General features: G+C 31.1%; 1 protein-coding gene across 1 annotated transcript; it reads left to right on the top strand.

The window, feature by feature from the left end:
- The first annotated feature begins 11,968 nt into the window (after positions 1-11,968).
- LOC140972219 (transcription factor RADIALIS-like) lies at positions 11,969-14,437 on the top strand. Its single transcript, XM_073434670.1, has 2 exons — positions 11,969-12,341; positions 14,105-14,437. The coding sequence occupies exons 1-2, from the start codon at positions 12,088-12,090 to the stop codon at positions 14,127-14,129; spliced, it is 279 nt and encodes a 92-aa protein (XP_073290771.1). The 5' UTR covers positions 11,969-12,087; the 3' UTR covers positions 14,130-14,437.
- Positions 14,438-14,500: the final 63 nt, after the last annotated feature.

Raw genomic sequence — 14,500 nt, 5'->3', positions numbered from 1 at the left:
TATACAATCTTGTTTAAGCACGATTTTTTTAAAAAGCAAGATTCATGAATAAGAAGAAGAGAAACATTAATCAGAAATTCTATTAGAAGTAATGCTGGCAATGTGTAATCTTGGATAATTAAGTTTAGCAATGGTGAACACGATGTAGATATTGATATTTTATAACATACATTAATACTAATGTTTTAACGTAGTCCAATGAAATTAGATTTATATTTGACGACACGAGATACGAAATGAATGACATAAAATATTTAATAAAATCTAACAAAAATTAATTCATTACACTTAAATTTATTATATTTATGTATTATTTTCTCTATTATTGTAAAAGTAATTTTTTTAACGTTTAAGTTCGTATTAATCTCACTTAACCTTAAAAAAAGCTTGAAGCTATGCTCTTATTCTTCAATGCGATAAGCACTTTTTAGAACCTTGGTACTAATAAGGAAAAAGGGGTTTCCCTAGAAATGTATGCTCAAATAACCTGACCTTATACTCACCTATGGACACATTATACTGCCTTTGCAAGATATTATGCTTGAATTATCAAATTTTGTGTCAATGTATTATTGATAAAGTTTTGTGTTTGGCAGAATAAAATCGTTTATTTCTTAAAATCTTACTCATTTAATATACAAAGGTTAGTAATAGGGCAAAGTGGATTTCCAAAAACACTATGATCAAATTTCTAGGTTTTATATTCAATTGTAGCCACATCATACTTTATTTTCAAAATATTATGCTCGGATCATTGTATTTTGTGTCAATAATATGGTTGAAATGATCTTGGGTTTAATAGGCCAAAATTATATTTAAAATTTTTTTTACGTTTATGCTTAGATTAATCTCGTTTAGGATTAAAAATCTTGAAGCTACATTCGACGCTTCGAGGCGATCAACACTTTTTAGAACCTTGGTACTAATAAGACAAAGGGAGTTTCCCTATATATTTATGCTCAAATTTGTATTGAATTGTAGCCACATTATACTGCATTTGCAAGTTATTATACTTGAATTAGCAGATTTTGTGTCAACGTATTGTTGATATGGTCTTGTATTCAGTAGACTAAATTTTAAAAAGTTGCACTTAAGCATATTTAATGACGTTTAATATGGTCAACTTATGTGTTAAGATCAAGCGTTTATTACTAGTTCAAAAGCTATAGCTGTTAACCAAGGCGCAATTTTATTTCTTCATACTTGTAGCAGCGCAGAATTCAACTATTTGGGTGCTAATGGGTTGGCCTGTCAGGTTCATGAATCAGGGGAGATACGTGTCTATCTGCTGATGATGTCTCATATCCTTTAGAGATTAGTTTTACTCTTTCTCTACTTTCGGTCATGTCCATAGCAGAGACAATATTACTCATTAACATCTGATGTCAGTTTTTTATGGCCCATCTAGCTAACCAAATCAAACGGCACAACGTCAGTAGTTTGACATACGAGAACTTCCCAAAGGTCCTTCATCATAGTACTACTCTTACTAATACACGTTTAACCCAACATTTATCTCCCCCAATAATAAGTATAAAAATATGCTTCTTGAGAGATTTGAACTCATGACCTTGCTCTGATACCAATTGTTAGGATCAAGCGCTTACCACTAGGCCAAAAATTATAGTTGTTAGCCAAGACGTAACTTTATTTCTTTATAATTGTGACAGTCAAGAGTGTACCTACGTAGATGCTAACGGGTCGGTTTGTTAAGCCCATGAGTCAGGAGATTTGCATGTCTATTTGATGGTGATGTCTCATATATTTTAGTTACCAATCTTACCATTTACCTACAGTCGGACCTGTCTCCAACAGAGACGGTATTACTCGTTAAGATACGGTGTTACTTTTTTACGAAGTTCGGAGCTATACCACACCAAAAGAAGCATGTTCAGGGGCCTAATGTCTAGTAGAGTATAACCGAAGCGTGAACACTAGATCAAATACTTGTGGGCCACATAGTCAACCAGATCAAGTGACACAACGTCAGCAGCTTGTCGCACAAAAACTTCCCAGGATGTCACTCATCCTAATACTCTCTCTCATACATGTTTAACACAACATAATGTTTGATTGCTTTTGACAAATCGAAATGTTTTAGGAAAGCTTCAAGCTTAACAAGATTTAATCAAGCTTTTTAGGATATTTATTTTACCAACTTATATGAATTATATAATCAGTAAAAGTTGATAAATAAAATTATTACAATGATTTTGGTATACTAACTACACGATCATATCAACAATATTATTGACACTAAATATGATAATACGAGCATAATGTCTTGCAAATGGTCACGTTTGTCTTATCACTAAATCATATGAATATCTGATGAATAAGAATTGAGAAACGAACTTATTCCAAGATTTTGCTCCACCAAACACAAAATTATATCAACAATATTATTAACACAAAACATTATAATTTGGGTATAATGTCTCACAAATATAATATAATGTGGCTATAATCGAATTTAAAAAATGAGAATTTGAGCATAATATAATGTAATTTTTAAAAAAAATTAATTTTATGTAAATATTTTTTTTGTTCACCTGCTAAGTTGTACCAGCCCAAATGCAGCATATTTTTGTTTAAAGCATCAGGCCCAGGTCCAGTGACACTTATTTCACTACGTGTAGTTTTAAAATATTAAAATCTCACTGTTATTAAGGCTTATCTTACATTTATTCTTGCACATTTTTGGTATATTTTGGAATATGATTTAGGTGCCTTCCTTTTTAGTTATTTATTAAATTTGGGGAAATTTTCTAAATTTTTTCTATAAATTGACTTTTATAGATCTTTAGTCCTTTAATTTGTAGGTGTGATGATATAATGCTGAACATTAATGGCATGATCTCAGTTTGGTATAATATATTGCTAAAATATACAATATCATATCAATATTTTTTTAATCGAATATCAAAATTTGTTGAAAGTCAAACTAAATGTATAAAAAAAACATACCAAGTTATTTAATGAAAATAAATTTTTTAAATAATAAAAAAAAACCTAATGAAGCCAATTTATAAAAAAAAAAAAAAAAAAAACCTAATGAAGCCAATTTATAAGATTACTCTTCGGAATCTTTTATAAAATGACTTATATAGACATTTAGTCATTTAATTTGTAAAAATTTGATTTTAATACAACAAATTAACTTTTATTGAAGTTCTAACATAACGTTGAACATTGTTGACGTTAGCAATGGATATCGCTCACATGTCATGTCCGACATCATATCAACATTACGCCGAAATTCAGAGTAAATATATATATAAAATTTCCTAAGTTATTGAATTAAGATAAATTTTTAATTGACTAGAAAACTAAAACCCTATTTAAACCAATTTACAAGATGATTTAATTTTAGGAATTTTCTTACTATCTTTAACTAACCACACATATATACATGATGGCTTTTTCCCCCATTCATTTTTTTTTAACTAAGGTTTTCGTTTTCTCATGGGAATCTTATTGTTTATTAGTATTGAATAAATACTTTAAGTTTCCATCCCTAAAAGAAATTAATTGGTATGATGAAGTATAAAATAATGCATATAGGGGTTAAAAAACTAAGGTCCCTCACTTCCTCCTACACTTGGTGAGTGTAATTGATAAAATGTAACCATAGAATAAGCATAAGAAATAAAAATAACAAATTTAACATCCCCATTAATGGTTAAAATATACATATAAAGATATCAACTTTTTTTTCTCAATATAAGATATGATATTTATGACTATTTGATTTAAATTAACATATAAAATATAAAAAGTCCATGAAAAAAAATAAAATAGAAGGTACTATTGTCTCAATCCGACCTCTATAATGCATTAATATATATGTAGGAATATGTGTGTGTGCATAGTCGGAACCAAGGGGACATGTTCGATTTTTTTATTTAATTAATTAAGAGTCTAAAATTAATTATATTTTTTCATCTTCCCTCTTAATATTTCTGTCTCGTCTCGTCTCGTCTCGTCTCGTCTCGTCTCTATATATGTTAACTGAACTCTGTAGGCATATTGAATCTTTTGAAATAGCCTTACTTTTAGTTGTTGCAGGTTTAGATTCTCCTAGCTAAGAGTAAACATGTAGATGTAACTTTCAACTAATCATTGGAGGAGTGTGATTAATTCACGACTGATTCAAGTCCCCTCAACAAATATTAAAGTTATAATTACATTTTTTAAATTTGAAAATTATATTTTTCAAAAAATAAATATTATATACAAGTTCATAATGTTTTTATTCATCAAAGTGAATGCATTTAGTATAAAATTCCTCGTAATTGTTTCTTGAAGCAAACTATAAGAAAGATTTTCGTATTTGTGCGTATATCTCATATTTTAAATTATTTATCATTTCATCTCACGATTCGATCGATATATATACGATAACTTGTTCTTCGTTAGCTTTAGAATTAGTTAGATACGGATTGTCGTGAGCGATGATTTATATTTAATAACAAATATTTTTTCTATATCGTAGGATTCTTGAAACCACAATTTATACATATTCTCATAGCATCTTCGAACTCAAGCAGTAGTTTTCTTGATATGTATTACAATGAGTACCAAAGCATATATTTCAGCCGACTTTGGACCATGTACTTGGGCTACCCGGCCCAGCCCACTTGCTAAAAGAATATTTACACATATCACACAATTATTGCTCTTTTGACTGCATCCAGATATTTAATTTATCTATCACATATATACCCATGTATATTATCGGTTTCGGTTTCGGTTTCGCCTGGCCACATATTTATAATGAAAAGTAATATTTTTTATTAAAAAGTAATACTCTTTCATAAGTCGATTCGAATACAAAATTTTCTCACAGAATTTACTTGTAAGACCGTCTCATAGAAGTTTTTATGTCAAATTAAACAAAGAAAAGGGGGACATCTTTATCTTGCATGATATTTTTACCAATATTCCATCCCAACAACAAATGGAGTCAAGTGTAGATTGAATCTGAACTTCAGAAATCCATTCTTGTTGTAATCTAGAAAGCATAAATTTAAAGTTCTGGCAAACAATTGTTTTCAATTGCCTATATTTTTTTGTTCATGTTACGGTACTATCAACAAGAATATCATATCATCGCATACCATGGACCATGAAAAAAGGATAAACACACACACACACACACATATTTTATGGGCATATGATTCCAAATAAAACATTGGTGAAGTGGGTTTTATCATAAGAATATATGGTATAACAATGTAAATCAAATGTTTTCAAATATATAATAAGACAATTTTTATATCTTGAAAGACAATTGTTCGATGAACCAGTTTTTAATTATTGCATAAGCTTACAAAGCATGGAACATCGATTTTGATCAAATTATAAAATCAAACGTCTTTTATTTTATTTAAAAATATAGTTAGATATAATGGTCGAACTTGGATCTTTTAAATAATAAAAATAGTTTAAGCATCATATTTCAATCAACACTTCGAGCACAATAATTACTTCCCAAACTACATATCATCTTATCATTAAAAAAACACAAAAAAAATTATGAGATAATCTCAGGATCAATTTTATACGTCCCGCTTACTCAACTGTGGTTATTGGGGTGACAAATCACTCAAATCTGATCTCCACATTTTGCGAATGTTTAATTAATAGTCAATTGACACGACCCCACTTTCAAAGACTTCTTGATTTATTATTCCAATAGAAAATTTCCCACGTTTGCAAATACATAATACAATTATATATATATTGTTGTGAAAAAATAAAAATTTATGATAAAAAGTAAACATCTCAAACTTTCAAAATTATCACACTACACACTTTATAATATTTTTCTCTCAACTCAATTGTGATTTTCTTCACAAATGAGAGATCTATTTATAGAAAATCTTTACAAATAATCCAAAAATAAATTACATAATTACCTTATCATCACATACAAATTTCAATATTCAACACCTAATTTTACCTAATTTTCAACATTCAAATATTAAACATTCAATATTCAATATTAAAATATTAATTTTCAACACTCCCCCTTGTGATGATGATCATAATGATTGTATACATTACGTGTTTTTATACTGCCTCGTTAAAAACCTTACTAGGAAAAACTCATTGGGATAAAAATCATAGTAAGGAAAAAAGAGTGCAGTCACGTAAACTCCCCTTCATGTTGACACGAACAGTTCTTCACAAATTTCGTAGATTGTGCATTCCAATATTATATATGTGCTTTCTGAATATTGTTGTAGGAAGTGCCTTTGTGAAGAGATCTGATGAGTTTTCACTTGATTGAATATGACGAACATCAATATATTTATTCTTCTCAAGCTCCTTGGTGAATGCGAAGAACTTAGGAGGAATATGTTTAGTTCTGTCGCTTTTTATGTATCCTTCTTTCATTTGAGCAACACATGCAGCATTATCTTCATATAATATCACAGGCTTCTCGTCAAATGATAATCTGCATGAGATTTGGATATGTTGGGTCATTGATTTTAACCACACACATTCACGGCTTGCTTCATGTAGTGCAATAATCTCGGCATGATTTGATGAAGTTGTTACGAGTGTTTGTTTCTGTGAACGCCAAGAAATTGCTGTGCCTCTATGAGTAAATACATATCCAGTTTGAGAACGTGACTTGTGTGGATCAGATAAGTATCCAGCATCGGCATAACCAATTATACTTGGATTAGCATCTTTTGAATACAAAAGTCCCAAGTCTGTCGTTCCTCGTAGATAACGGAATATATGCTTAATTCCGTTCCAGTGTCTCTTTGTTGGATATGTACTAAATCTTGCCAATAAATTTACGGCGAAAGATATATCAGGCCTTGTACAATTTGTAAGATACATAAGGGCACCGATAGCACTTAAATATGATACTTCTGGACCAAGAATATCTTCATCATCTTCACATGGACGGAATGGATCTTTTTATATATTTAATGATCTAACAACCATTGGAGTACTTAAAGGATTTGATTTATCCATATTAAAACGTTTAAGGATTTTTTCTGTATAATTTTTCTGGTGAACAAATATTCCACATTTTTTTGCTCAATTTGTAAATCCAGACAATACTTTGTTTTTCCAAGATCCTTCATTTCAAATTCTTCCTTCATATATGACACAACTTCTTGAATTTCTTTATTTGTTCCAATGATGTTTAAATCATCAACATATACAGCAATAATTACGCATCCGGATGTTGTTTTCTTAATGAAAACACAAGGGCAAATTGCATTATTTACATATCCTTTTTTCATCAAGTGATCACTTAGCCGATTATACCACATTTGGCCGGATTACTTTAACCCATATAATGATCTTTGTAATTTCACAGAATAACATTTTCTGGGTTTTGAACTTTGTGCTTCAGGCATCTTAAATCCTTCAGGGATTTTCATATATATATTACTATCAAGTGATCCATATAAGTAGGCTGTAACAACATCCATAAGACGCATTTCTAAATTTTCAGATACCGCCAAGCTAATCAAATACCGAAACGTAGTTGCATCCATCACGGGAGAATACGTTTCTTCATAATCAATTCCAGGCCTTTGAGAAAAACCTTGTGCAACAAGTCGAGCTTTATATCTTACTATTTCATTTTTCTCATTTCCCTTTCGAATAAAAACCCATTTGTATCCAACAGGTTTTACACCTTCAGGTGTAAGGACTATAGGTCCAAAAACATTACGTTTATTTAGCGAATCCAATTCAACCTAGATGACATCTTTCCATTTTATCCAATCCTGCCGATTTTTACATTCACCAAAAAATTTTGGCTCATGATCTTCATTATCATTTATGATGTCGATTGCCACATTATAAGAAAATATATCATCAATTTCTTCTATATCTTTTCGGTTCCATATTTTTCCAGTATTAATATAATTGAAAGAGATTTCATGATTCTCGTCAGTTTGTGGTTCTAACAGAACATTTTCATCATCATGTGTTTCTTCAGGAACAACATTCTCTATTTTGTGATCATCATGTGTTTCTTCAGGAACATCATTCTCTATTTTGTGATCATTATGTTTCTCTATGATTTTCTTTTTCGAGAATTTTTATCCTTGGAATCGACTGGCCTTCCACGCTTCAGGCGTTTTACGACATCATGACTTTGTTCAATTTGTTTCTTTTGAATTTCAATCTGAGCAGGAGCATTTACAGCATGTATATATGATTTAGTTACCCCTTTTGTGTCTGCAAATGCATCTGGTATTTGATTTGCTATTCTTTGCAAGTGCACAATTTGCTGTACATATTTTTCACATTGTTTTGTTCTTGGATCCAGATGTATCAGTGATGTTACATACCATGTAATTTCCTTTTCGGTATGTTTCTGTTCTCTCCCTAACATCGGGAAGATTTCCTCATTAAAATGACAATCAGCAAAACGTGCTGTGAACACGTCGCCTGTCTGAGGTTCAAGATATCGAATGATTGATGGACTATCATAACCGATATAAATTCCAATCTTTCTTTGAGGTCCCATTTTCTTTCGTTGCGGTGGTGCAATAGGCACATACACCATACATTCAAAAATTCTCAGATGAGAAATGTCTGGTTCTTTACCAAATGCAAGATTCAATTGGGAGTATTTATGATATGCATTTGGTCTGATGCGAATTAATGCAGCGGCATGTAAAATTGCATGTCCCCATATAGAAATAGGGAGCTTTGTTTTCATAATCATTGGTCTAGCAATCATTTACAGACGTTTAATCAACGATTCAGCCAATCCATTCTGTGTATGTACATGACCAACAGGATGCTCAACAATGATTTCCATAGACATACAATAATCATTGAAAGTTTGGGAAGTAAATTCACCAGCATTATCAAGTCTAATTTTCTTGATTGTATAATCGGGAAATTGATTGCTCAATTTTATTATTTGAGCAAGTAATCTTGCAAATGCAATATTTCGAGTTGACAATAAACATGCATGTGACCATCTGCTGGAGGCATCAATTAATACCATAAAGTATCTGAATGGTCCACATGATGGATGGATTGGTCCACAAATATCACCCTGAATACGTTCAAGAAACATTGGTGATTCAGTTTGGATTTTGGCTGGTGATGGTCTTATAATAAGTTTTCCAAGAGAACATGCTTTACATTGAAACTTATTATTCTGAANTTAATATTGAAGAATTATCAACTACCATGTTTGATTCAATAGGACTTATATGTGTATAAAGCAATCCAGTAGGGAGCATTGGTAGTTTTTCAATCACATATTTCTTTCCTGATTTATATGTGGTAAGACACATATATTTCTCATTCCCTTCATTCATTGTTTGAGTATCATACCCATGGGAATATATATCATTAAAAATCAACAAATTTATTTTCAATTGTGGTGAATACAAAGCATCATTGATCAAAAATTTTGTACCATTAGGTAACAAAAATTGTGCTTTACCACATCCTTTAATCAAGTCTACAGGACCTGATATTGTATTCACCATTGTTTTTGTTGGTTTTAGTCCCAAGAAATATCTTTTATCTCGGAGGATAGTGTGCGTTGTACCACTATCAGGTATGCAAACTTCAGCTTGGTTCATAGCATTTTCCATATTTGAACTTCAAAAAAAATATGCAATGAAATAAAATTACTAACAATACATTTATAAAAATAAAATACAATACAATACATATTTAAAAATATAACACACTATAAAACATTATCATACGAGCATATGAAAAAATAAAATATTTTACATATTTATTCTACCAGCAAATTGATCATTGTCTAAGAAATCAATCAGAAAATCTCCAGCATCAAAATGAGTTGAATCACTCAAAGGTTCACTGTGTTCAGCGAAGTTGGTCTCCTTTTCTTTCTTCTTTATTGATTCTTTATAAAGTTTGCAAAGGTGCTCAGGAGCTCGACAAATACGGGATCAATGTCTTGGAGTACTATATCTAAAACAAGAACTTTCAAATCTTTTTGAGTGATTCTCATTAACACTCATATTCTCATGATGCTTTTTCGGTGGATGGTTTGGGATGCTCTTTTGAGATGAGTTATAGAAATAACTATCTCGATTATTTTCAAAACCACGGCCGCGTCCACGACCACGACCACGACCACGACCTCGATTTTGTCCTCGACCAAAATCTTGTCTATAACTTTGATTTTGGTTTCCATATTTAAATTCATTTTTGCTTATAGCATTTACTTCTGGAAATGCTGTTGATCCAGTGGGTCGGGACTGATGATTTCTCATTAATAGCTCGTTGTTCTTTTCCGCCACAAGAAGACAAGCGATGAGTTCAGAATATCTCGCAAATCCACACACTCTATATTGTTGCTGTAGAGTTATATTTGATGCGTGAAACGTGGAAAATATTTTTTCAAGCATTTCTGATTATGTAACCTCATGTAAACAAAATTTTAATTGCGAGATTATTCGATACATCGTCGAATTATAATCACTTACTTTCTTAAAATCTTGGAATCTCAACATATTCCATTCATCACGGGCGGTCGGAAGTATAACTTCCCTTATATGTTCAAATATTTCTTTTAATCCTTTCCACATAGCCATGGGATCTTTTTCGATGAGATATTAACATTTCAAACCTTCATCAAGATGTCGGCACAAAAATATTATAGCTTTTGCTTTTTCTTGTGATGAAGATATACCGTTTTCTTTAATAGTCTCGCTTAGACCCAATGACTCAAGATGCATTTCTACATCGAGAGTCCATTGCATATAATTTTTCCCCGTAATGTCGAGTACAACAAATTCGAGCTTTGTCAAGTTTGACATGGTGGTACTAAAAATAATTAAGATGCATTTTATTAGTTAATGAATATTGCAATACAAAATAATGGATAAGCAACAAAAACAAGCATTCGTAAAAATAAAGAAAACACACTAGGAGGATATTCTCCGATAAGTACAAGATTCGTGCGTATTATAACCAAAATAATTAAAAATAAATTTGTGAAAGCCATCTTTTTTTTTATTTCAAAAATTTGATGAAGAAGAATAATTTTAGAGAAGAAGAGAAAGTTGGAGTGATTGAATGTGTTTGTGAGATCATATTTATATGGCAAAAACTAGCCGTTTTGTTACCGTTTATGACCGTTGATGTACAAGAAAATAAATGTATGTATTTGTATAATTTTATAATAATAATATGGTGTATATAATATTAGTAATGTTTTAAATAATTATGTATATCATATCACAATATTATAATGAGGTGTCATAAGATATTTTGTTTAAAAACCTTATAGACTTTTATACTTGTCGTATCCCTTACCGGGAGTGTGAGATGTCGTCTTAACATCCTCCCAGGATTTATAACAAGTTTTTGAAATATTTATTTTATTATAACATTATATTATATATTAAGTATATAAACAATAAATAAATAAACAGTAAAATATATTATTACTTTTGTTATCTTTTTCTTCTGTTTTGGAGCTTAGAAAATATGGAGGACTTTTAGAGCTTCGTGCTGATAACGTGTTGTGAAAAAGTAAAAATTTACGGTAAAAAGTAAAAATCTCAAACTCTCAAAATTATCACACTACACACTTTATAATATTTTTCTCTCAACTCGATTGTGATTTTCTTCACAAATGAGAGATCTATTTATAAAAATTTTTTACAAATAATCCAAAAATAAATTACACATTACCTTCATCATCACACACAAATTTCAATATTCAACACCTAATTTTACATAATATTCAACATTCAAATATTCAAAATTCAATATTCAAATATTCAATATTAGAATATTATTTTTCAACATATAGTTCTTTTTATTATTTTGCCAATCTATATCACTGTTTATTAAATACTTGGATTACTTCAAATAAGTTTTTATATCATATTACTATAATTTTAAAGGATGACGTCATCCGTAAAGCCAGCTTATAAATATGCAACAATTCCAAACTCTTTCACGCATCCAGAGTCCAAACTCCTCGAGTTCACTTCATTCTGGACCAACTTGAGGGGAGCCTACCTTCCCTCATTTTATCAACAGTTCCATCCTCATCTCCCTTGTCTCTGCTCTCAGGTTTTTCTCGATTTATCGATGGCATCGACCTCGATGACCCATACCTCAGGCAGCTCTTGGACTGCCATGGAGAACGAGGCCTTCGAGAAGGCGTTGGCCGTGTTTGACAAGGACACTCCAGATCGTTGGGCCAATGTGGCGAAGACCGTCGGCGGGCGAACCCCCGATGAAGTGAAGAGACATTACGAAATCCTTGTGGAAGATGTCAAGTATATTGAGAGTGGTAGAGTGCCATTTCCTAACTACAGGACCACCAACGGGGAAGCACAAAGGTTGGACACATTATTTCTCCAATTTAAAATATTTTGATTTATGGCATCTTTAATATTTTTAAAAGTCATATTGTTTCACACACACAATAATAATATATACACATATATGTATAATTTGGTATTCTTGGTGCGCACGTCATAGGCGCCGCTAGGGATGTAAACAATCCAAACCATACCAAACAGTATCAGGCTTGAGTTTGGTTTGTTTAAGATTGTTTGAGGCTCGAGCTCGAGCTCGATTCGAGCTTCTATTATCAGGCTCGAGCTCGATTTGTATTGAAATTACTGAGCTCGAGAAAAGCTCGAACTCGACTCGTTAAAAGCTTGTTTAGCATGTTAATCAAGCTAGGCTCGAGCTTGATTCATTAATAGCTTGTTTAGCATGTTTAACAAGCCTGGCTTGAGCTCGTCTCGTTTTCGAGCTCGATAAGCATAGAATTGAGCTTGACTTTGAGTTTGAGTTTGAGTTTGGATCGAGCTTGTTAAAAATTAAATATATCTATAAACTAATTTTAAATCAGACATAAAAATATAAATTCATTCATAAATAACCAAAACGACACAAATAAGAGCTAAAAAAACATAAATCAGTATATTATTGAACATTCTAAAATCATACATCTAGAATATTCATTATATACTGATATCACCAAAATCATACATCTAGAATATTCATTATATACATCTAGAATGTTCATTAAATATAGTAGATCGAAGACAGAACATTATTATGAAATGAATTCGACATAATTAACTTAAATTATTGATTCATGTCAAATAGCATATCAATTTAGCATGTAAAATTTTTAATTAACCTTCATAGACTAATAGTAAAGTTACTCAACTTGTATATGACTTGGTTATGTAACTTTTTAGGGAAAAAAATAAGTTGATGTATTTCTGTTAATTTATTTTATTTATTGTATTTTAAAGAAAATTTTAGTATAATGATATGCAAATAAGATTAAAAATGTAATTGTGACTAAATGGTGTGAATTCATCATTTTTTCAAACATGTCTTATATTCAGTTCCTTCCATTGACATTAGTACTAATATTTTTATTTGTCAACTCAACAAATGAGTCAAGCTCAAGCTTACGAGCAACCTAAATGACTCGAGCTGGAGCACGAGCTTACGAGCCACCTAAACGAGCCGAGCTCGAGCTCGCGAGCCTATTATCGAACATGTTTGCGAGCTCACGAGCCAAATATCCTTAAGCTTGAGCTTGGTTTGATTAAATTTTCAAGCTCAAAATCGAGCTTGGGCTTGATTTTATATGATTAACAAACAAACTCAAACGAGCTTTTTATCCAGTCGAGCTTCGAATAGCTCGCAAACGGTTTGGTTCATTTACATCCCTAGGTGCCGCTAATGCATCATCCTTCTCAAGACTCGAAAAGATTTGTGAAGAGACAACTGATGTGAACGTCCGTGATTTGATCAACAACAAGTGCCAAAATATCATACATACATACATACATATATATATATGTATATATATATATATATAGAGATTTGATATGCTGCACACCTACCGTGTACACCTATGTGAGCACCGATGAGGTGTCGCTCGCCCATTGGATACATAATTTTTCTATATTTCATCACATCCAATGGGTGAGTGACACCTCATCGGTGCTCACATAGGTGTGCACGGTAGGTGTGCAGCATATCAAAACTATATATATATATTCGAAATTTCTCAATTGACAATTTCATATTTTTTTGGATAATTAATTGCAAGTATTATATTCCCGTGCAGGATGAGGATCGTGAACATGCGATGAATCGTGGAACATCGAAATATCGAAGATTCATCTATCCGTCATTTTCATGAGATTACCGAAAAATATAAAGAGTCTATTAAATATTAAGTATTAATTAAATTATAAATTTAGAAATTGTATGGAAGAATCATAAATTATTATAATGATGATTCTTCCATAATTATATTTATTTTATCCAAATTCTCTCAATTAATAATAATAGGAAGACTCCCAGTCTGTAATCTTTTATAGTCCATGAATAAGACATTTCTGACATATGTCTCACGTTAGAGTTTGCCCCAAAGAATTCTAACGATTTCCAACATCAATATGCGTGTTCCTTTAATTTGAATTTGTTGTATTATATAATTTTATTGTTAATTTTTATTTAA

Source organism: Primulina huaijiensis, chromosome 3 (assembly GCF_012295235.1).
Source record: "Primulina huaijiensis isolate GDHJ02 chromosome 3, ASM1229523v2, whole genome shotgun sequence".
NCBI lineage: Eukaryota > Viridiplantae > Streptophyta > Magnoliopsida > Lamiales > Gesneriaceae > Primulina > Primulina huaijiensis.
Note: the sequence above shows the minus strand (reverse complement) of the source record. Positions and strands in the feature narration are given on the sequence as shown.